Raw genomic sequence first — 24,198 nt, forward strand, 5'->3', positions numbered from 1 at the left:
GTCTTTCCATTGAGGTTTTTAAGCAGAGTTTGGCTGGCCATCTGTCATGTATGATCTAGTTGAGATTTCTGCATCGCAGGGGCTTGGACTAGATGACCCTTGGGATCCCTTCCAACTCTACAGTTCTATGATAAACAGTATGGGTCTTGAAGTAAGTTCATTGGCTTCCTCTGTGTGTTGATGGTGTGCAAGCCTTATTGTTTGTTTGCCTTGACGGGTGCAGATTCCAGGATGTGCGTCCCTTTGTCTACATTGTTTTTGTATTTCCTGGTAATACATTTTCCTCTTCCCCTGCTGGGCTAAGCACACACTGAATACAGCAGCTGTTCCACTGGCATAATGGTAGTGTATCTCTTATCACCATCACCCCTGGCCCAGCATAATGCAAGTATAGGATTTTTCTATAACTTATCTATACTGCTTTTGCACCACTGGGTTTTAAATCCCATTTTGTGGGTGGAATGAGAATAACAAACCCAAGGAGTTATCAAAGCATCATCTTCTATAATGAAATATATTGAAATGTTATGATTATGATCCTGTGGGCAGGAACTTGTTTACTTTTATTCCTGTACAGATCCTAGTGCAATTTAGGTTTTTATAAATGTTAAATGATGATGAAATGGTAGTGCTGTTCTACAATCAGGGTTCTTAAGAGCCTTTATACTGCATATAATGCACATTTACATAGTTCATCAAGAATGCTTGCCCTTCAGTCAAAATCACATTGGCTATGATCCAGAGAGTCCATTTATGCAAGAGACTGTATATATGCCACAGGAGGTGTGTTCTCTCTCTCTTCCCTAATACCTCTCATTATGAATTTTCAAGCTGCTTTCTTCACTACATAAGGAGCCTGAAGCGATGCTATGTGGAGTGGAGAACTGCGCAAACAACTTTTCTTGATTGTGGCTGTTATGCTAACATCCTCTGAAATTAATAGAGTCTTGGTGTGATCACACCAGTCGAACAAGCATATACCAGAGCTAAAGCATAGGATTAAGATGCTAGTGTGCAAGTATAGCCATAGTTACCAAAACTGAATTTAACCTACACTTTCATTACCTACTCTCCCAGAAGTTTAACACGGTTAAACTTCTGATAATCACTTCCTCCTCTTTTGGAAATACAAGTGGTACTTCGAGTTACAAACTCCTCATGTTACAAACGCTTCAGGTTACAAACTCCGCTAACCTGGAAGAGTTAACCTCGAGTTGAGAACTTTGCCCCATGATGAGAATGGAAATCATGTGCCGGCGACACAATGGCAACAAGAGGCCCCATTAGCAAAAGCACGCCTCTAGTTAAGAACAGTTTCAGGTTAAGAACGGACCTCCGGAATGAATTAAGTTCGTAACTAGAGGTACCACTGTACAGTTCAGAGGTGGTACAAAATGGCACCATTGATGCACAGGAGGGAAATTGAAGCAGGCATGGGAGAATTCCAAGGTTTGCATAAGTATAAAAACCGTTGGGGGGGGGGACCTTAAAGGGGGAACCACCCTAAAAGCCTAATGAAGTTACAGGGAACCTGACAGAGGGCCTTCTCGGTAGTGGCACCCGCCTTGTGGAACGCCCTCCCATCAGATGTCAAGGAAATAAACAACTATCTGACTTTTAGAAAACATCTGAAAGCAGCCCTGTTTAGGGAAGTTTTTAATGTATTAATACAACTGGCTGGATTTCAGAATTGTTTCTGGGATTGTGGTTTTTATCACTGAGCTGTCTCATCTACCTCCATTGATTGTAATTCTTGATATAATACTTTCATCTCTGAAATATCTGTGCATATATTTCTGGGGACATACTATGATTTTCAAAATATATTTATAGTAGTCTTAAATTTATTTTATGGCTATCCTTAGCATATGTATTACTTGTTCCAGTCTTCTCTATACAAAATAACCACTGGATTTACACACTCTGCAGCAAAGGTGTTTCTGAAAACACATCAGATTATTCCTTCATCATTCGAAGCCCATAAAATTTTAAATAAACTTCTTTCCACATTCCTTGTTTTTTGTATAGTAAGTACAGATAAATAATAAATAATAAATAAATAATAATATGTTTATTTATACCCTACCCATTTGCCCCAGCCACTCTGGGCGGCTTCCAACACACATCAGAATAATAAAAAATGGATATAACTGTGTTGATTTCTTAACTGTTCTTTCTCTCCTCTCTGGCCTGAGTTCCTTCCCTTCCTTCTTTTGTCAGCTTTAATTGTGAATTGGTATCATGACATTTACACTGAAGCTTGCCATGATTAACTAGAGTTCTCACCTTAACCAGGATATTAAATGAGTTTGCAAATCTTTGTTCACAGGAAATCCACTCATTATTATAAATATATTAGTGTAAATGTAGCACTAAACAATTGTTCACGCTCACAAAGAAGAATGGAAAGCAGGGTGGTGGTGGTGAGATGGTTTAAGTATCCTTCTCTATCTCATAGCTATGATTAAGAGCTTGGCAAAGTTGCATTTGCACAAGGCATCACAAAGAGCCCAAGCAATCTATACCTACAAAGCATTTTTCTAAAGCATATAGTGCTCTGTCAAATGAGGAGTTTTCATTTTGCAGTTCTCATAAAGGAATTCTCAAATTCTAAGGTATAAAACTGCCATTGTGAGCAGTCAGCTTTACAGCGAGACCCAAATCATCTGCATGTATATGACTCTTTGCCAACACAGACTCACTCTGCAGCTTAGCTAAGGATGTGAAACAGAGGGACAGAGGAAAAACTAAGGGAAATGCAAGAATGTCAGGAGGTTTGACAAAATTCTGGGCCTGTCTTGCAAGCCCTACAAATATCTGTGCATGGGAGAATTGTCTACAGAAATGAAAAGACTTGCTACCAGATCTCTCAAATGGAATCCTTACATAAAAGGTAAAAAAGGTAAAGGTACCCCTGCCCGTACGGGCCAGTCTTGCCAGACTCTAGGGTTGTGCGCCCATCTCACTTAAGAGGCCAGGGGCCAGCGCTGTCCGGAGACACTTCCGGGTCACGTGGCCAGCGTGACAAGCTGCATCTGGTGAGCCAGCGCAGCACACGGAACACTGTTTACCTTCCTGCTAGTAAGCGGTCCCTATTTATCTACTTGCACCTGGGGGTGCTTTCAAACTGCTAGGTTGACAGGCACTGGGACCGAACGACGGGAGCGCACCCCGCCGCGGGGATTCGAACCGCCGACCATGCGATAGGCAAGTCCTAGGTGCTGAGGTTTTACCCACAGCGCCACCCGTGTCCCGCGTGTCTTGCACTTGCAAGCCCTACAAATATCTATGCATGGGAGAATTGTCTACAGAAATGAAAAGACTTGCTACCAGATCTCTCAAATGGAATCCTTACACACTTATGCCCAAAGCAGCCAGTGACAGCAATGTGTTTCACTATGCCTGGCACAACTATATTTTCATCAGAAAAATCTAGTATTCCATAATTTTATTATACCTGTTCCCCAGGCCAAATATTTACATATGCAATAACTGAAATTCTTGAAGATGAAAGTACTGAAGTCTTTATCATCTTCAAATATAACTTCTTGACCTCCTGATTAACAAGAGGTTTTTCATGGGCACACATAGAAAATACACTCTGCATTCTGAAGATACAGTACAGAAATGGAAATGTTTCCCTTTTCATATGACAGTGGAGCAGCACTGATCTCAAATGGTGGGAAATGTTTAGTTGTACCACATGTCCTCACTGTACTGCAATTTGGGGGATGGAAAACAAATGTTCTATTTATGCACAAATGATGTACATGATTTTAGCCTATTCTTACATTTGTGTGACTTTGGCAAAAAGCTTTTGGTAAGTCTGTTACCCCCAAAATATTCAGTAACTGCATAAGATGGCAGATTTCATTAAGGATCCTTAATGGGTTAAAAAAAAAAGGAGAAAGGACAAGTAGATAGTTTTCCTATGGAGAAAAGTGTGGTGCTGCAATACAACTACTAGGACATTTGCAAAGCTAAGCAGCATCCAGAATGGTTTCAAATTGGATGGGAGACCATGTGTTGAGATTTCTGCCTTGCTGGGGGTTAGGTGACCCTTGGGGTCCCTTCCAACTATACAATTCTAAGAGTCCATGATAAACATTATGGGTCCTGAAGAATATCTGTTGGCACCCCAATGATTTCCCCCCATGAATTATATGAAATAAAAGTAGATGACGAGGAAGCCAACTTTGCAGATAAGGGCAAACTAGGAGAAATCCCAAGTAGACTGAAAGCTCCAAAAAGGTCTCTTCAATCCAGAGTGGAAGAAAGGGTAGCAGCATAGCAGAAGAGATTTAATGTTAAGTTAGTACAAAACAGAGGGGACTAGAATAATATATCTGGGACAGCAACAAAGTCTCATTACTGTGAGAGTAAAGGTCTTGGTTTTTTCTCCCTGCTATCTTAGGCCAGTCCATTGAGGAATGTATTTTGGCCTTAGGCCAGCTGACTGGAATGAGCTGTCTTCACTGGCTCCTGTTTGCTGGGTTGGAAGCAGGGGAGAGAAAGGGAGGGAGGGAGGTACTTTTAAAAGCCAAGAATACAGAGGCCAGGATGCTGCTGCTGGATCTTATCCATATCACAAAATGGACGTCAAGTGTTCTTAAAAAAAAATACACAAGCAGTTCATTTATAGGTGAATTTCACTGTGCTTATATTAACTTTTAAAGCTCTACAAAGTTTGGGACAAAGATATCTTAAGGACCACCTTCTTTATAGTCCCTAAACTTTAAAGATGCAATTCTCAGGCTGAATCAGGCATCCCAGACATGCCTGCCAGCCCCAATTTTTAGCGAACTTCTGACCAAGCAATTACTTTATCAGTGGCTTTCAACACCATCAACGATGGTATCCTTCTGAAGCGACTATCCAAACTAGGGGTGGGTGGCACCGCTTTGAGGTGGTTCCAGTCCTACTTGTATGGTCATTCCCTGAGGGTGTTGCTTGGAGAAGGTCCTGTGGAACCTTAAGTGTGGTGTCCTGCAATGTGGGAATCAATCCTATCCCCAACGTTGTTTAGCATCTACATGAAGTCCGGAGGTTTGGAGCATGTTGTCAGCAGTATGCTGATGACACTCAGCTCTATTTCTCCTTTACATCTGCAGGTGAGGCAGTGGAAGTGCTGGACCAGTGTCTTGACTCGGACTGGATGAGAGCCAACAAACTGAAACACAATCCAGATAAGACTGAGGCACTGTTACTGAGTGGTTATCTAGACCAGATAGGTGGAAGATTGCCTGCTCTTGATGGGGTTACACTTTCTCTGAAGGAGCAGGTTCGTAGCTTGGGGGTACTCCTGTATCCATTGCTGTTGCTCAAGGCTCAGGTGGCCTCAGTGGCCCAGAGTGTCTTCTATCAGCTTCGGCTGGTGGCCCAGCTACGCCCCTCTCTGGACAGGGATAGCCTAACTACTGTTGTCTATGCTCAGGTCACCTCAAGGTTAGATTACTGCAATGCATTATATGTTGGGATGCCTCTGAAGATGGTTCGGAAACTTCAGCTAGTGCAAAATTCAGTGGCCAGGTTGCTCACCAGAGCAAGACGGTGTGAGCATATTACACCGATCCTGGTTCGACTGCACTGGCTACCAATTAGCTTCCAGGCCCAATTCAAAGTGTTGGTTTTGACCTATAAAGTGTTAAATGGCTCAGGACCACAATACGTCAAGGACCACCTCTTTCCATATGAACCCACCCGGACCCTGAGATCATCTTCTGAGTCTCTTCTTCATCTGCCTCCTCCTTGAGAGGTCTGGAGGGTGGCAACACGAGAATGGGCCTTCTCTGCAGTTGATTCCTCATCTGTGGAAAACTCCAAGTTCACCTGGCACCTTCATTATACACCTTTAGGCGCCAGGCAAAAATGTTCCTTTTTAACCAGGCCTTTGGTTGATTTGATTGACATCCTACGCCCTTTTAAAATGTGGGGTTTTTTGGGGGGGGGCTATTGGGTTGTTGCTTTTATTTTGATTATGTATTGAGTGGTTTTATATTTTGATTTTATTCTGTGAACCGCCCTGAGACCTCGGGGTATAGGGTGGTGTATAAATTCAATCAATCAATCAATCAATCAATCAATCAATCAATCTCTCCCTCCCTCCCTAGGTTTTCACAGAATTGCCTGGTGTTTTTTTTTTTAGATAACCACGGCAGTGAACCCTTCTGTGATAAAAAAAATAAGCTTTCAGAAAAACTGATTTTGTGATTGATAAGTCGTCCAAATGTGACAGATTTGTTTCCTATTTTTGTATAATGTAAACACTTAAATAATAATAAACAGTAAAAATTATGATTTTATGGATTTTGTTCTGAGGATCACTGTAATCTACTTTGGGGTCACCTGGGCCTATAGACGATAAAGTTCCAAATAAAATACTGTTATACAAATAAATATTATTAATAATAATCTCCTGTACCAAAGCTCAGTTTGTTGACCTTTTTATTAACAGATGCCAGAAGCTTATTGAAGCAGAAGATTTCCACCCTATATTTTAGAACATAGACAAATTTTCCAAAGCTTACTTAAAGCCACCCATATTGTTATGGTTCTAATCAGTCTTCAAGGAGAAAATATATTAGACCCATGATATAAAATTCCATATGCTTTCAGTGTCAGGCAGTCACCTCATCCATTTCCCCCCTCTTTCTTTGTAAGCATAGCTCAGTTACCAAATCTTTCTTCCCTATCCCCTGCTACTTTGACTGACAGCACTGCATCGTGCAGAGCTCTTGACAATAATCATATAACCAAGCCCACTATTTTCTTTTCCCTCTTCCATTATATTTTCCCTACCCTTGAAGTAGACAAATCTGTTCTGCCCTGCATAATTCCTACACATCATTACTCCCATCTTTCATTTCATAGTTAAACTAGTAATTCATATGTTTCTTCTGCTTCCATTAATTTTTGTCCATTTTTTTCTCCCAAATGCTATCTCAGCTGGTGCATTTTTCCCCTTTCGCTATAAAAATATTAACAGGTCTACCTATTCATTTTTTCTAGCTATCTCTGAATTTAGCATCAATAATCAAATCCAAAAATACACCTACAGTATTCCTCTTACAATGCCATATGTGCTACAGTTGTTGTTTCCTTAAGTACCTATCTCAGTTACTCCATCTGCATAGGTATGTACAGACTTTAAGCACGAAATCAGGAGTGCGGGAAGTTTTTTAGCCTGAGGTCCACATTCTGTCATGGGCAACCTTTCAGGGTTGCATGCCAGGGCGGACATGGCCAGAGTTTTATCTGTGCACAACAGGCTATATGACAGCCACAAAAACATCACAGGTTTCTACATCCCCACACGCAGTGCTGCATCCCCAGCCAAGCAAGCAACAGATATGATCACAGTTCAATAACGCATTCCAGCTAAGCAAAACCAGTCAAGGGAGTGGCAGAGTAGGATTCTGAGGAGCAGCGAGAGAGGCTCTGACGACAGCATCTGACTCCCGGTCCTGATAGTTCCCCATTCATGATTTAAATGAAGTACCATATTTTTTGCTCTATAAGACTCACTTTTTCCCTCCTAAAAAGTAAGGGGAAATGTGTGTGCGTCTTATGTGGGGCGAATGCAGGCTGTGCAGCTATCCCAGAAGCCAGAACAGCAAGAGGGATTGCTGCTTTCACTGCGCAGCGATCCCTCTTGCTGTTCTGGCTTCTGAGATTCAGAATATTTTTTTTCTTGTTTTCCTCCTCCAAAAACTAGGTGCGTCTTGTGGTCTGGTGCGTCTTATAGAGCGAAAAATACGGTACTTTAAAACTGAGCAAGAGACCTTCGTGAAGCAATAAAACATACATGCCCGAGTTCAGCAGGGGGGAAAAAATTGAGGAGAAACTCAACTTTTTCATTCTTTATTAGGGAGACTGACATATAACTCTGAACTCTGCCAGATGGGCTGACTAAATAGAGTGCCTCAGTAAAAAAACATGAAAGCTGACTTCATTCTAAATTTATTAGAAACTGTTTATCATGTTGCTATGAAATCTGCCTGCAAAGAACTAATAATTAATTCCAATTCTCAAACTTTGTTAAAACAGTAATTAATCCACATTCTGCTTTATTGGTACAAATAAAATGAAACCAGCAAGAAAGCCATTGGCAATAATTCTTACACTCTTAAGGGGAAAAAGAGGTATAGAATATTCATGCAATTAGTAATTGTAGCATTAAAAAATATGAAATAGTACCTGCAGGAACTTCTGATCTGCATTGGCACGTGAACTGGGGCAGGGGAGCTCTTCTTGAACCTTTGGGATAGAATGAGTTATCAATCAGTGAAAAGAACAAAGACCAGTTTAAAATCCTGGCAGATTACTTTTGTGTTATAATGATACACTAGTGTCCAAATTAAGTATTTCATTATAAACACTTATTTGCTAGCACATAGAATTGTAATGTGATCTGATGTGGGAAAAAATAGCAAACTCTGAAGTAATATATTTCTGAATAATCTGCAAGCTGAGCCTTGAATACTCACTATTCATTTTTCAAGGCTGTGTACTACTAGCACAATTAAGTGAACAATTAAGCATTTCTAAAATGGGTCAGTTAATATTTCTGTAGACCTAGAGCTTGATCATAGGTAATGTATGCACAGGAAATTTTCATTTTCTTCTGTACCCGAAAATATCAATGTCTATATATATTCTGCATAAATAGAGTATTCCCTTACTAAACAAAAGAAGTCCCTCACATCACAGGTTTCAATTATGCAATGCAGTTCTGAATTGTGGCCTGCTATAAGGAGAAACACAAGAGCTAAAGTTGGTCAAGGCAGAATGCTTGATGATGGTAAGTTTCTAATACTGTATTTTGTAGACAGGAATGTGTAACTGTACACATGCCCCCTCTAGTGGCTTAATAGGTGGTATGAATTTGCTCCATGCAGATGGCTGGGTTAAGGTAAAGGTAAAGGTACCCCTGCCCGTACGGGCCAGTCTTGACAGACTCTGGGGTTGTGCGCCCATCTCACTTAAGAGGCCAGGGGCCAGCGCTGTCCGGAGACACTTCCGGGTCACGTGGCCAGCGTGACATCGCTGCTCTGGCAAGCCAGAGCCGCACACGGAAACGCCGTTTACCTTCCCGCTGGTAAGCGGTCCCTATTTATCTACTTGCACCCGAAGGTGCTTTCGAACTGCTAGGTTGGCAGGCGCTGGGACCGAGCAGCGGGAGCGCACCCCGCCGCAGGGATTCGAACCGCCGACCTTTCGATCGGCAAGTCCTAGGCGCTGACATGTAAAAACCAAAGGTCCAAATTTCAGCCTCCAATCTTCATGTAGAACCATGCAAGATGAACTTTTGTGGTTCTGCATGGGGAATGGGGGCTGAAACCTCGAACTCTGGTACTTACTTAGTAACATCTCCAAATGGCTAGAGCAAATACTCCCTATAAAGTTTAGCAGAGCTATTCCAAGCCTCAATTCTGTAGTGAATTCGGTAAACTGAATGGGAAATGTACCTTTGAGCCAATAGTTCACCCCACCTTCAATAAAGGGACCATTTTGCCCCCATCTTCTTGTTCTTTGATATTTCTAGCATTTATTGCTGGAAGGGTATCAAGAGAGACTAGAAATGAAAGCTAAAGATCCTGGTCTTTAAAAATCTGGAAATGTTTCACTAATTTATGAAGAACTATATAATTTGGAAAGAGTCATAATATCTTCTCTAAGCTCTCTCAAACTACTATATATATTTTTAATATGGAGCAGGTTTGCCCTGCCCACAACCAATAGTTTTGAATGCAATGTGCTATGTGAATCCATTTTATTGATTCATAATGATGTGACCTAATGGATCAGCCATGGAATATACTGGGGTTTTTGTTTCATATCTAAAAACTTCTACCATATTTTTCTGATCCTTCCAACTCTGTATTTGGAAAAGACTAAGAGGCAGGAGTCAATCCATTTATCTTAGTTATGTTTGGAAGGCTTCAATATGTTTCATTTATGAACACACTTGATTGGATGAGAAAGAATGGGCTTTGATTAAGGTTTAATCTGGGCAATTCTCCATGACATCAACCTTGACAAAGGAACAGAAAGTTATGGTCATTTCAGAATTCTGTTTGAGGACCTTTTTTGTATTGCAAGTTTACTCCAATCTATAATCTGAAGTAATTTTGTATTAACAAATGCCTTTTGGAACATTGATCTTTCAAGATACAGCAAAGTTGGAGAGTTCTGTAAGAACGCAGGGAATTTTCAATAAAAGACAAAGAATGTATCCCACACATCCATTGTATTTAAAAACCTTTTCATTGTTTGTCTTTATGTTTTAGCAACATTCTCCTCAAACTCTTTTTAGAATTCCTTATTGTCTGCTTACATTACTTACAGCAATTGAACTTGATACAATGAAATATGTTTCAGATACCCAGATGAAACTGGAAAAAGAAGTTCCATACATAGCATATGGATCAACTTGTAATCAGAATAGAATGACTTGGCACTTCATATTTGTTCCTTTGCAGAAAGCCAAATTATCACTTCAATTTCTTTTTCTTCTAGTGCTTACACAATCAATTATTTCTGCAGAACACGTATTTTATTAGGCACTCAAGTCTTTAAATCCAGTTCTGATTTTCCTGTGATGACTGAGGGTTCATTATAGCCCCATAAACGAAAATGGCGAGTCCTCAGTATTTTTAAATGTATCACACAGTTCAAAGATGCACGAGACACTTCTGAAACTCTATAGACATTATCAGAATAGGCACAACTTATGAAAACACAACAAAATGGGTTTAAGAGCTCATGTAATTCAGTAGACAGAATATTGGGTTTTCAAGATTACTCTCAAGACTCTACTCTCAATCAACTTAGAAGCTTCAAAGGTTGCAAGAACTAAAATCCACTTAATACACTAAGAGTTGAATCCAGACTTTATGCTTATAGCTTACTAACTGAAATCAATGGGACTCTAAGCATGAAATCCTAACCCCACTTACCTTGATGTGAGCCCCACTGAATTCAACAGGACTCACTTGTGAGTAGATATGATTAGGACTGCACTGGAAGTCTGGTTCCAACCCTAACCGAGCAATCCATACACCTCTTAGACCTGGTTATGGGGGTTTTAGATTGAACAGAGGTGCTGCCCCATTCAGCTTTGCTGGCTGAGCCAGAATCCCACCAATAGAGTGATGCAAGCATCACTTCATTGGAACCAATCCCTCACTTCCACTCATGTTCCAAGAGTGGAGATGAGTCAGCCTGGGATCCACTGATGGCATCAGGCCCAATCCAGATCCAATCAGTGTGCCAGTATTGAACTGGCACATGGATCTGGCCAAATTGTTCTGCCCCTTCTCCTCTTTCCATCACCATGAATGGCTGAGCTGTGGAGGTGGCTCTGCCAGTTGAGAAGAGGATGTGGGTTTGGATGGTACCTTAAGGCTGCAATCCCAAAGACAAGAACCTGAAAGTAAGCCCCACTGAACTCAATGAGATTGTGTTGCGTTATTATTATTATTATTATTATTATTATTATTATTAAAAAACCTATACCAATTGCCTAGTGGGTGCTGGTTCACTAGAACTACTGGGGCACAGACCTCCTTCCAAAAATGTCAAGCAATTAAAAAAAAAAGGTGTTCCTCAAACTTTCAAAGCCACACACTCTTTCCTCTTCCACACACATTATATACTTCCTTTGGACTATAGAGGCATTTCTGCCAACCTCCGGTTCCCTTGACTAATCAGTTCTCTGGACCACTCAGCCAATCCTAATCAAAAGTATATCAGTGCAAAGAGATCTTCCTCATATGTGTCTAAGAAGAAAAAGGATGTGACAAAGTGGGCTGGTGGAAAGTCTGTCCTATTAGGAAAGCTCTTACTCCATCTGTTGTTATGAGGCGTGTCCAACACAGCCATGGGATGAGTCCCGACTGCTTCAAAAACAGCTCTGTGTGGTGGCATTAGCATAAGATTCATACATTGATTCTGAGAACGTTCAGTGTTGTTTCTCTGAAAGCCAGAAAAGCAACAAGAAGTTCCCTACTTTGAGGAGGTTTTTTATGGTTTAGTATAGCATTTGGAAAATATTATCCCAAATCTCAGACAAGAAAAGGTTGATTATGATTAGTCTGGTGTAATGAACTCTACTCACGAGCTGAGATTATTACTGCACATTTGCAGGGCAGCTATGCATTGCAAATATTTTCTGATGTGCTCTGATGTGTCCTGACTCAAATGAAACAACAGTTATTTCCTTTTTGTGGTTTACTGATTGGAATACTTTCTTATTTTAATTCAGAGGAAAAAAGTGTTCTGGATATTAAATACTGTAGTTAAGTAGATTATGGGTGCAAGGAAAACTGCATACAACTAGAAGCAAGTGTTCCTCATATTTTATGTGCTTAGTTTTTCAGCAACAGATGCGTAGGTGTAAACAATACATGAATTAAAAAACTGATACAGTATGGCTTAATTTCTAAGTGAGAAATATAGAGTCAATCTTGCCTGAAAACCATATTTAGGTCCTCTTACATGGAAGCTCTTTTCCTGTCCATGGATGTGCTGAAAATAATAATAATAACTGATTCTCTTTTTTAGAGGAAGAGCAGGAGATAATTAAACTCTGCACCTGTGTAATGGCACTTTCTTAAGTGCTGTGCAAGTCCTGTTGTGAGGAAAGGGGCAAGGTTAAAAACTGCAGCCCTACAAAGTCAAAATATTACTGGCCACCTCTGCCAAAGCCCCAGCCTTAAAAGCTAGGGTAGAGAATCCCAGGGGGCTGAACATAGCTTCCCAGGCCTCTCTATCCAGCCCCCAGTATTATGTGGGCAGCACATCCGCTCTCCAGGCCACAACCCTGAATGTTCTTCCTCTGCACCTGTTATGTATTGAAGTTCTCACCCTGGGCCAGCAGGGGGATACTGTAGATAGTTATGGAAATAAGGGATTGAAAGTGACGTTCAGTGATTGGATAGTTTTAGAAAATTGTTACAGTTACATTGTACTGGAGCTCTATATAAGCAGGCTGACTGAACCCTTCAGTTCAGTTCTGTTCTGGCCTGTGAATAAACAAGAGCTGTTTGAAGAATCGCTGTGTCGTCTGATATGTTCACCCACAACTTAACAGCACCCTCCTTGAGTACTTTTTCTGTGCTGAAACTGTGAAACTGCCTCTTGCTCACCTGGACGGGTGTAGAAACCTCTTTGCGTAGCTGGAATTGACTTTACAAAGTTAAGAGTTGCATTCATTGTTCCGTCCCCTTTTCCCTTTGACCCCACCCCGTAACTGACATGTGGCCCCCATCATATTCTTCAGGAGGGACTGTGTACCTTGCCCACCCGTGCCCTAAAGGTTTTAGGCCCACACACTTGAATAGTCCTTGGGAGTGACTTTTTAATGGAGTAGCGTGATTGATGGCAGCCCCTTCAGGTGTGCAGGGGACTCATGTCAGCGTATTCCAGAAGGGCTATTAAACATTCCTATTGGGGCTGTGTGCTTCAGTTGTGGGGGAAATGTCATGTACTCCTGAAAAGACCCTGTGGCGCAAATGGTTGAGGACAGGTGATTATTTATGGGAAATAAAGTAACATGGATCTCTTAAAGACTATTATTAATATTTAAAGAAGATGCATCTTCACGGACTGTTATGGCAGTTGCACAGTTCTCCAAAATTTCTACCCCTCCTCAGTATCTGAGAACCTCCAAAATAGGCAAAAAAAAAAAAAAAAAAAAAAGATTCAGATTGAATATGAGGGGGGATGTTCGTCCCTCCATGCTTCCCCGGGGTTGTTTGCAACGGCCAAAAGGGCTGTAGAGAATAAAACAACAACACGCGTGTTGGAACTTGAGGGAACTTGAGGTTTGTGTTTCTGGAGTCCGAAGCGTTTTCACAAGTGACGCTGAGCACGCGTTTTAGACTCGGAAGCGCCCTCCTCCGTGCATGCCATCCCACCGCGCGCCCTCTTCCTGCAGCCCCTCCGTGGCTTCCCCACATTTTTCCACCGGGGGCGGGAGACGCCACGCCGCCTAGGAAACGGCTTTCCTCCTTGGCGAGGGAAGCGGCTCCCCCGTCTGGCCGCGCTTGGGAAAGAGCAGCGCCGTTGCCATTGGCTTTGCGAGAGGCGCTGTCGCTAGGGAGGCGAAGCTTGGCGAGGCGGCTTCAGCAGGAGCCGCGGCTCCTCCGCTCCCTGTAACCAAGGAGCGAGTGTCTGTCGAGCAGCCAGGCAGCGCTCGCGCGAGGGCTGCTCCCGCCGCCTCCCTCCAAGCACCCGGCGCTCCATGGAGCGAGAGACCCCAGCCTTTTCCCGCCTCGCAGCCTGGGCTGGGCTCGGCTCTGACGCGCGGGCGGGCTTCTAGGGAGGCGAGTTGGCGCCGTCCGCCGGACCTCTCCACGCCGCTCTCTCCGTCTCTGTCCCGCCGGCTCCTCCCTCCCTCCCTCTCTCCCTCCCTCCTCTTTTTGCTTCAGAGCAAAAGGGGACCTCGGGAGTCGCTGAAGCAGCAGCAGCAGCAGCAGCAGCAACAACAACCCGGCCACGCCAGCCCCTCGCCCCGGGCGGCAGCTGAATCTGATGGCGTCTCACCAGCAGAACAGGATTCAAGCCTACCTGGAGAAGAACAAGATCGGGCCCCTGTTCGAGGTAAGGCGGCTTCGGGCCACCGGCTGGCTTGCCCCGAGCCCGGGGCGCTCGGCTCCTTTCGGCAGCAGCAGCAGCAGCAGCAGCAGCCCTGCGCGCGCGCCATTCCTCTGGGCAAACGCGCGCGCGGGTCACGCCGAGTTAACTTTCAGCCTCGCCTTCAATTGAAATTGTGAGGCACACCAGGAACAAGTGAGGGACCGGTCTGAGGGCCGAGCGCCCGCCCGCGGGACTACTTTCTAACGTGTGTGTGTGTGTGTGTGTGTGTGTGTGTGTGTACACCTCTCTGCAGGTTGCATGCAGGTATGCTTCACCTCAGAGAATTCACCTGTGCCTCCTGTTTCCCTCTCTCGCACACGCTCTTCGTTTTCCTCTGTTCCAAACTCTCCCTTCGCCCCCGCCCGTTTTCAGTTTAGGGTCGTGCTCCTGTTCTTTTGAGAATTGCCCAGAAGGAGCATCTCATACCAAGAGCAACTTCTCTCCTCCCTACACACCCCTCTTGGTGTGCACCTGTTAAGGAAAAAAAGAAGCCCTGCTCACCAGTGACTCAGGCAACCTTCTTGCACGTTTTCTCTTTCTGGCAGGTGCACAAGTCTCTTTGCTTAACTGCATCCATATATATATGTGCACCCTTTCTCCTGCCTTTTACTGTTCTCTTGCTATTAATCCAACATGTTCTGTATTTGATCTGTCTTCTTTTTTTGTCTTTCCCACTAATATGAATTCTTTCATCCTAGATAGTTTCATTTTATTTTTTACCGAGCTCCTTTGCCTGCATACATGTCCTCTGTTGCATGTGCTTCGTGTGCATATATTACCACTTGCACATCTCTCTTTGCAACTCTCCTTCCTCTTCTCTTTATATGGGTCTAACATTTCAAACACTAAAACTGAGCAGTCACGTGTGTAGAGATGGACAGTCGGTTCCATTGAAGGCATTCCTTGATTATTTTTTCCTGTCACTGCGCTTGCTGAGAGTCAGCAAAACTGGACTGAGTTGGAATCATCTGTCACCTTTAGGCTGTGCATATAGTCCAGCCTTTTGTGGATTAATGCCTGGCTCTGTGCGGGCAAATCCAGGGCAGAAAGTGTCCTCTTAGTTGCCAGGGCACAGGGTCAGAGAGTGACTTTGCACTGCCCAGCATCGGAAGGCAGCCCGAGGCTGCTGTGCTTCACCCTCCCTGTCATGTCAATGTGAGGGATGGAAAGTGTTCTAGAGTCTCCCTGGACAGGGGGACTGGTGAGGGCTCCACATGCAGACTCAGCACATGGGAGTGTTTGCTTCAGGATATAATGCAAAAGCAGCATTGCTGTGCTCTGAGAGCAAACCAGAGGATAGCTGAGGACTTAAGCATGCTGCGCACGCCAGCATAGATAACACCAGAGCTATTATCTTCTTTTGACTGATCTGAAACAAAAATACCACGCGAGAGATTAATTCAGGATTTACTGGAAGCACAAAGCAGATTTTTTTAAAAAGAGAAGATAAGTTATAAAAGTGACCCGTCCCATTGGAGCATTTTAAGGCTTTATTTCTTTATGTCCTTCTGCATTTGCAATTATTCTGTTTGTTCTCCACAGGTTGCAGCATTTCTCTATATAGCTTTTGCTTTGATATAAACATCTATAAAGAAAGGGCTGGCCAAATTTTCCTGTAACATTTTAAAGGAATTATGCTTTTAGTACTGTATTCATTTTTTTACCATTAAATTTTTTTGTGACACAAGCCTTGGTCTTATACTTATGTATGAAGAATTAAAAAAACTAACGTATTTATCCCAAAACCATTTTACCAAACTGCCAGGAAACTACTGCCAAGCTGTAATGAAAAATGTACTCATTGTAATATTGTGCATATTGTGAAATGAAGTGGTACTTCTAAAGAATATAGTGGCTGAGGATCAAAGAAGTGTCCAGTTCCCAACTGCAACTTCAATTTCTTTGTTAACCTTTACAAGAGGTGTCATATAGTTTTAATATTTAAGTTTTATTCACATTACTCCCTCAAAATGTTATGTTGCCATACTTCTAGTGGACCGTTAGGGAATCAGATGGTAGAATAATCTCTATTGTTTTTATGTCAGGGAAATCATACCTACTTAAGTCTACTTGGTCTTTGTGAATGTAGGCAAAGAATAATTGAGCTGGAAGGGACATCAAAGGTCACTTAGTCCAAGCACCCTGCTATTTATTGCAGGAAATCCACTGTTACAGCATCTCTGATAGCTTATCACCCAGCCTTTGCTTAAAAACATCTAATGAAGGGATTCGACCACATTCCGAGGCAGCCTGTTCCATTTGCCAAATAGCTCGTACCAAGCAGAAGTTCTTCCTAATGTTTAGTTGAAGTCCCCTTATAATTTGTTGATTTGGGTCCCACCCTCTGGAGCAGCCTTTTTCAACCTCCGCCCCCCCTCCCTGAACTACAACTTCTATTATCCCTGTCCACTAGCCCTGCTTGCTAGGAATGATGGGAGTTGTAGTCCAACACCTGAGGACTTTTGGTTGAGAAAGGCTGCTCTGGAATGACAGAACAAAGCATTATGTAACTTGTGGAAAATAGGAGCACAACACTAACAAATAAATATACTCAATTTAGAGAAGTATAAAACAGTAGTACATTACATATCTTTGCCACATTCATTAGCCACTTATATAGAGGACTTAATAGTTGGTGTGAATTCTGTGTGGCTTCTGGGTCTTGAGCACACTAATTCAGCATAACTGAATATTTGTAGCCTACTGGATTTTGACCAGTCTGGCATTTTCTTAGTAAGAGGAGCCTAGGCATTTGTTTATTATTTGTTCTTATAGTTTGTCCTTCACCAAATGGACCCCAGGGCAGGTTGCAAAAATACCACAATTAAAATGAGTGCAATCTTCATTAATATAATAAAATAAAAGCACAAAAATAAAATCAAAAGAACAAAACAGCAGCACAGAGCAGCAGTGCACGAAGAGGGAGAACATCCACTCCATCAAAGTCCTGGGTAAAGAGGTGAATCTTGACAAAGAGTTGCAAAGCATACATTGATGGTGCAAGATGGGGAGATCATTCCACAACCTGGAGGCTACCGCAAATAAAGGCCTCTAGTGATGTGCCATCACAACTGAGGGTGGCAATAGCACCAGCAGGGACTCCACAGCTGAACTTAACAACTGGGTAGGTCAATGTGGCAAGAGAAACTCCTTCAGAAATCTGGGCCTCTGGTTGTTTAGGACTTACTGTGTCAACGTAAACACCTTAAATTGGACTCAGTAGCTAATTGGCAGTCAGTTCAGATCTTTCAAGGCCAGCATAATATGTGTCCAACCAGAGATATTCTTCACTAGTTGCAGCTTCTAAACTGTCTTCATGTTCAGTGTTAAGGCAGCAATCCTAATTTCACTTACCTGGCAAAGCCCTATTGAATTCAATAGGGCTTAGTGCTAAGTAGTCAGGGCTAGGATTGTGCTGTGATTTGAGATTTAACCAGGTTGTTGCTGGCCCAGATCCGTAACCACTGCACTATTCCACTTCTATGAAGTGTTTCATAGAATCATGAATGGTCTTCAAAATATTCCTTTATAGACTCCAAACATGTTACCACTTTTAATATGGCCCTCTGGGCCAGGCAGCTGGGTTTGAGAGCCATTTTAATTGTATGTGGTGGTGATGATTTTGATTTTGCAGATGCCCCAGAGTGATTCTAGTTCATGGATATTGTGGTTAACTAAAATGGTAGGCAGTTCACAGCTGCCCACTATAGCCTGCCACCTCCAGTCCAGCAGTAGGTAAGTCTGCTGGGGTGGGGCTACTGATTTAGGAGGGGGCTCATAAGATGTTCTCTTCAGCACCTCCTTCTCTAGAAAGTACAGCTATCACCTCCCCACCCCCAAGGTTCATATTTATTTCGGTTTTGATTTTGCCAACTTTGGCTTCATAACAACATTTTTAGTTAGTTGGTTTCTGTGGCTCACCAAACTAGTGTTTATCGTCTTCCTGAGGAGAAGACTAAGCCAAAAATGCATCATGAGAAATGTAGTTATGTTTAGGGGAAATACCATTGATTTCTGTAAAAGAGCAGATATGGTTATTGACTTCTGTTAGTGAATGAAAAGTTTGAGTGGTGCACACACACATGAAAGCTTATACCCAGAACAAACTTAGTTGGTCTCTAAGGTGCTACTGGACATTTTTTTAATTTTTTAATTTGTTTTACTTCTGAGTAGGTATGTCTAGGATTGTGATATAGAACAAATACCCCAAAGTGTTTGAAGATACATGTTCTAAAAATATTGCAAGTTTTGAAAATGGCAAAGATCAGATTCTTTTTGCAGATAACAAAAATATATATTCAGATCTTACCTACTGAAATGGAACTGAAATTCAAGCTTTTGAATGCTATTTTTTCTCTGAGACACTCAGAATGCCGCAGTCTGTTCTAGAGAAATATTTAAAAATGGCTATGCATAATATAATGCAGCATGATTTTTTTAAAAAATAATACCCCAAATTTGATAAGGTGGCAGCATTTTAAGGAATAATAAAAATTTAGTAGAAGTTAATATTAGCTATTATTGTAGAAAGGAAACACAATACATTGGTAAGAAAAATACATTTTTGATGATCATATTTTTAATTCTGGCTCCCCACCTACCCTTTGTGCTTGTTTCACAGCAAATCTTATGCCTTCTCTTACTTTTAATATGTACTAGAACAAGGATACTGTAGTGTGCAAGCTTGTTTGCCAGCTGACTCATTAATGAGTGTCAGTTTATTCAAAATGTTCATGGTGAGCTTATATTAACAATGCTTTTCCTGCATCTAATTAAAGTACAAAGTACATTCTAAACTGCAAACAATATATATTTAATTGCATGGTCTAGAAAGGAAATCTGCGCTAAGCTACCCCAAACGAACCTGGCCATCAGGGCAATACAAATGCACTTTAGTAAAGATGAAAAATACAGAGTTTAAAGATAATTTCTTTCCATAATACGTCCAAGAAATAGCTGGATAGCTGGTAAAACACATTCTTAATTTTACTAGTGTATTGGCTGAAATTGATTTTTCATGGGGGTGGTATTTTTCTTTTAAAATACCATAACCTGCAAAGCAGTGGTAAAGTTTGTTCCAAACACGATTCTGAATTTTTGTCCTCAAGGCTAATTTCTTATTCTTACTGACTGGCCCTAGTTTTGTCAGAAAATGCTATGTAATGTTTGTGATCAATGTGTTTATTTATGCATTTTAAAGGTTGCATTAGGCATTAGTGGGGGGTGGGGTGGAGCCACCCTCCAAACACTGGTGTCCCTGCTGCTTACCTGGAAGGTGTTCGGGTGGCGGCAAGGTTGGGGTTGCATGGATATAATAGTAGTAGCAACACCAGTGCTGGGAGGGCAGCTCCATCCCATGACTACTGACATTAGGCTCACATTGGGTACTGTTATGAGTGGGGGGGGGGGAGGAATAGGCTGTATGCCTGAGCCCCTTCTAATTCCTGTATCCAGCAAGTGGTAAAATCTAAGCAAAGATTCTAATTGTGGAAATAAGCAGACAAGTATCTTGGTAATGGTCCTCAAATATGGGCCCTTAGGGTAACAAAGGAAGTAGCCCTGTGCCAGACAACAAATGGATGAGTGCTCTTCCCTCAACTTACTGGTAGAAAGACAAAGGGCAGAGTTGAGTGTTAAGAGAGCTGGAAGCAAGCAGCAGGCTAGGAAGCCAGGGAGTCAGAGGCATGCCTAATTATTTAATAATAATAATAATAATAACAATAATAATAATAAATTATTTATACCCCGCCTATCTGATTTGTGTTTGTATCCAAGGCTGTGGCTATGCGAGAAGCAAGACTTTTAGGGTATTAAGGATATAAGTATATATGTGTAAATAAACCATATATCCTAAAGACACCGCAGTCTCCAGTGTGCCTCATTTCTAAAAGGAAACATGCACCCTGGGTAAGCTCCTGGAAAAGTAGCACTGGTTAGAATGATCTTGTGGCTGAGAAGTCCAGCAGGATCATGCTCTGAAGTGGTCTTTGCCTGCCTCCCTCTCTCCTGAAATCTTCCTCACACGGTTGATGGTAGATGGCCCTATTATTATTCTGGGGGTTGGGGGATGCCTCAGAAGGGGGCATTCTGGGAAATCTACATGTGTGGTTTCCAACCTGATGGAGAACTCTGATAAGTTTTGTCTTCCTTACCCCTACAAAAATCAAAGAAAAAAAGGAGTCAGAAATCTCATTTAATGGCAGTATAGAGGACCTGTAACTAAGAAAAGCAGAGTAGAATATGACAAGGGGCTTTTAAGGAAGGAAAAATTCAGAATGAATGTTTATTTTGAGAGGTAAATAGTAGCAAAGCTGTGCCCCGGCATATGTGTCTGTCAGTTTTTACATGTGCCTTATAGATTTGGGCATTTTGGCCATACATCCTAACCTGGATTCCCTAATCAGAGGCTTGATTGATGTTTAGAATTAGGGTTCCCCCCCTTTTTTTTACTGCACTTCACTTTTACTGATTATGTATTATATAATCACACAATGAGCTCTTTCAGACACTAAGTTCTTTCTTGGACTGTCCTTTTGCTGCAAGTGCATTTAGGATCACCATTCCGGGAATCACTAAACAAAAGTGACAGGGTTCATTTTCCTTACTCGAAGGGACTTTCAAATCTGTGCAAACTTTTAAAAAATGTTATGAAGACTATTTCCCTAATCTTTTATACTGGCTGAAGAATTTGTTTTTCAAGTGTTAAACCAGCGTTTGTGAGCTAAAAAGTGTTATTTGGAGGGCTTTCTTATGGCTGTAACCATTTTGAGCTACATTTGGGGGGGGGGCATAAATAGATGTCTAGACTGTACATGTTCTTTCCACAACATTTTGTATTATATCAGTTTTGTCACCTGTGTAAAATGCCCCATTCTTAATGATGTGTGTTACACCTTGATTTCTTGCCCTTTTTTGAGGTCTGGTCTGTACAATATTTTGTTGTGGCATGGTTCTGGCTCACTGCTTGTCTATTTTCTCTTGAATCTGGGGTGTCTCCTCACAATGTTTGGGTTCTCATAGTCATGCGCACGCATAGTCTTTTAAAACCTTATGGGGGGCGTGAGAAGAGATTGCATATTCCTCCTTGACTTAACATGAAAGTGATGCATGCATGCTACAAGGAAACTGCAGAATCAGAACCTGTTCCCATTATCAGGGGGAAATGTTGTATGCCATGGATAAAACCATCTGTGGGGACGCTTAGAGAGTACGCATGAAGCGTTAATCACGTGGCACATTCATTGTAATGATGACTGGAAGTTGGGCAACATGGGCACAGCTTGTTTCCGAGACATGGGGCTCTGGTGGCAGTCCTAATTTTACACAGCAAATGTGTTCCATGTGCGTACACCACTGTTTCTCATGGCAAATATGTAACATATTGACTACATATACTCATGAACATATTTCTGGGGCCCCTGCTATGGTTTTGGGTCCCAATATGCATGCAGATGTTTAGATATGTGAAAAACCTTTTTTAAATGCACAGACATCCTTGATACTCAAAGTGTGGAACAGAGACATACTCTGTGGTTTCTATCCCAATTCGAAATCCATGCTCCACAGTTTCTCATGTGTCATCATTTCTACAAAGAAAGTGTCCAAGCCTACCTACATTTGCATAATCTCCACAATCTGATTCACTTCATTCTTTTTTTGTCCTGTCTCCAAAATTGCCTGTAGTACAAAGAATATCCTGATGTTCATTCTGGTCAGGGTAACCATATTGTACATTTTCCTCCAGCTGGAAGCTGGAAAAACTGTCACATGGAGGCAGAATGCTTAAAACAGTATCAAATACCCCCCCCCCCCCCGATTATATCTGTGGTCACTGATTTGGTTCACATGTTGCATTTGCTTATGGGTGATTGTGACTAGAGCTACTAGTTTGAAGGTAAGATGCCCTCAGTCATAGGCTGGAATAACAAAACACAGTGTATCAAAATGACATGAAGCAATGAAAATACATACTTTCGTTCCAGTAGTTCTTAGGATAATATTTCACAAAGCTATACGTCTGTCAAATAGTTAACCTGGCAGATTTGTGTCTGTGATTACGTCCTGTGAAAAAGCAGATTTCCTCACCTGTGGGAAACGGGAATTATGACTGAGATCAGTAATTTTGTCTGCAATGATCTTTCCTGATTGCTAAATCAATATAATTAGTTTTGACTACAGATTCCCTGCTGTATAGATCCTTGATGAAATGTAGGTTCTGCTGATATGAAATAGTATCTTACATCTCTCTGAAAATGAATTTCCATGTCATTCTAAGGCTACAGGCTTTGGCTTTTGGGTAACAGTCTAATATTAGAGTTTCCCCATATGGTAATGAAAACTATGCATTCTAGTCATGCTCAAAGTCAGGAATTCAAATCTGTATATACCGTATTTTTCCATGTATAAGACTATATTTTTTCCTAAATTTTTGAAGTTTAAAATAAGGGGTCTTATACATGGATAGTGCATAGTGCATTTTCTTAATTTTTAGTCCCCCAAAATAGGGGGCGTCTTATACACGGAAAAATGTGGTATATAAAAATCCTATTGTGGCAGTCAGAGCCTAATCATGCCTGCTCAGAAGTAAGCCTGATCTGGTTGCAGTTTACTTCCAAATACTGTGCTATTAAGTCAGATTTGTGGCTCCTTTCTTCTTTGATTTTTGGAGGGTTAGGAAAATGCTCTGCAAAAAAAGGTTGTAAATCTCACAATTGAAAATATAATTGAGTTGCAATTTCAGCTCTACAGTGCCATCTGGTGTCACTGTGTTATAATGCATTTTTATTAAAGTAGCTAAGTCCTCAGTAATTATTATGCACATATATACACATCTTCCCATGGCTACTATTTGTATTTTTTTGAAACAAGCACACATTTCTAGTAATTTCTAGTTTGGCCCTAAATCCCACTGAGTCCAGTAGGGTTTACTGATGTGTAAATAAATATGCATAGGGCTGCAGCATAATGTCTTCTTAGTAAACTGTGCAACATTTTAAGATACAGTAAGCCCACAATTTATGCAAGGGTTACATTCTGGAGTTTGCAGCTAAAGCCAAAATTGTGTATATTCAAAACACATTGGGTTCAATGGTGGAGGGGATTGCCAAAGTAATTCCCCCCAGAATTCTGCCCCCTTTTAATTTTTTTACCACACGCATATAGCTGAATGCACACAAGTTAAATGTGTGTAAGTTGTGGGCTTACTTTATAGTCAATAAATATGTGAGCATGTATCACAGTATTTTTTCCTTGGCAATAGGCTGTACTGGCAGCTTACCTGAACTTGTTAAGAAAGGTAGCATTCTGTTTATTAATGAAAATGACTTATATGCTGCCTTTCCAATATAAGAGTGTTCAAAGCAGCTAAAAACATTCAGAGAACAAAATAAAACAATCATAACAATTAAAGGAATTGGAATAACTTAAAACAACAAAAACAGGCTGTATGGTACATACCGTAAATGCGGTAAATAACTCATCAGGGCTAGCATAAAGGGGAATTGTTGCTATAGTTCAAAATAATATATATATATATATATATATATATATATATATATA

At 41.5% G+C, this 24,198-nt stretch overlaps 1 protein-coding gene and 1 long non-coding RNA gene across 8 annotated transcripts in view; one reads left to right on the top strand and one right to left on the bottom strand.

Moving 5' to 3' along the window:
* The window catches only part of LOC307219770, a 78,983-nt gene extending 64,316 nt beyond the window's left edge, over window positions 1–14,667 (bottom strand). For all 4 annotated transcript variants that reach the window (XR_013840535.1, XR_013840536.1, XR_013840537.1 and 1 more), the window contains exons 1-2: window positions 14,572–14,667; window positions 8,197–8,256 (exon numbers count right to left, since the gene is read on the bottom strand). This is a non-coding gene — a long non-coding RNA (uncharacterized lncRNA). The remainder of the gene's footprint in view (window positions 1–8,196; window positions 8,257–14,571) is intronic.
* The window catches only part of LOC307219696 (uncharacterized protein C8orf34 homolog), an 85,777-nt gene continuing 75,605 nt past the window's right edge, over window positions 14,027–24,198 (top strand). For 2 of the 4 annotated variants that reach the window (XR_013840514.1, XM_079983106.1), the window contains exon 1: window positions 14,027–14,604. Coding sequence is in view for 2 of the 4 variants with exons in the window: in XM_079983106.1 (XP_079839232.1) it covers window positions 14,536–14,604 (69 nt within the window). In the remaining 2 variants the exon portion in view is untranslated. Of the gene's footprint in view, window positions 14,605–14,873; window positions 14,905–24,198 lie in introns of those variants that run through there. The other 2 variants (XM_079983107.1, XR_013840515.1) reach the window with 2 other exon arrangements.

The sequence above is a fragment of the Podarcis cretensis genome (assembly GCF_951804945.1).
Source record: "Podarcis cretensis genome assembly, chromosome: 7".
Classification (NCBI taxonomy): domain Eukaryota; kingdom Metazoa; phylum Chordata; class Lepidosauria; order Squamata; family Lacertidae; genus Podarcis; species Podarcis cretensis.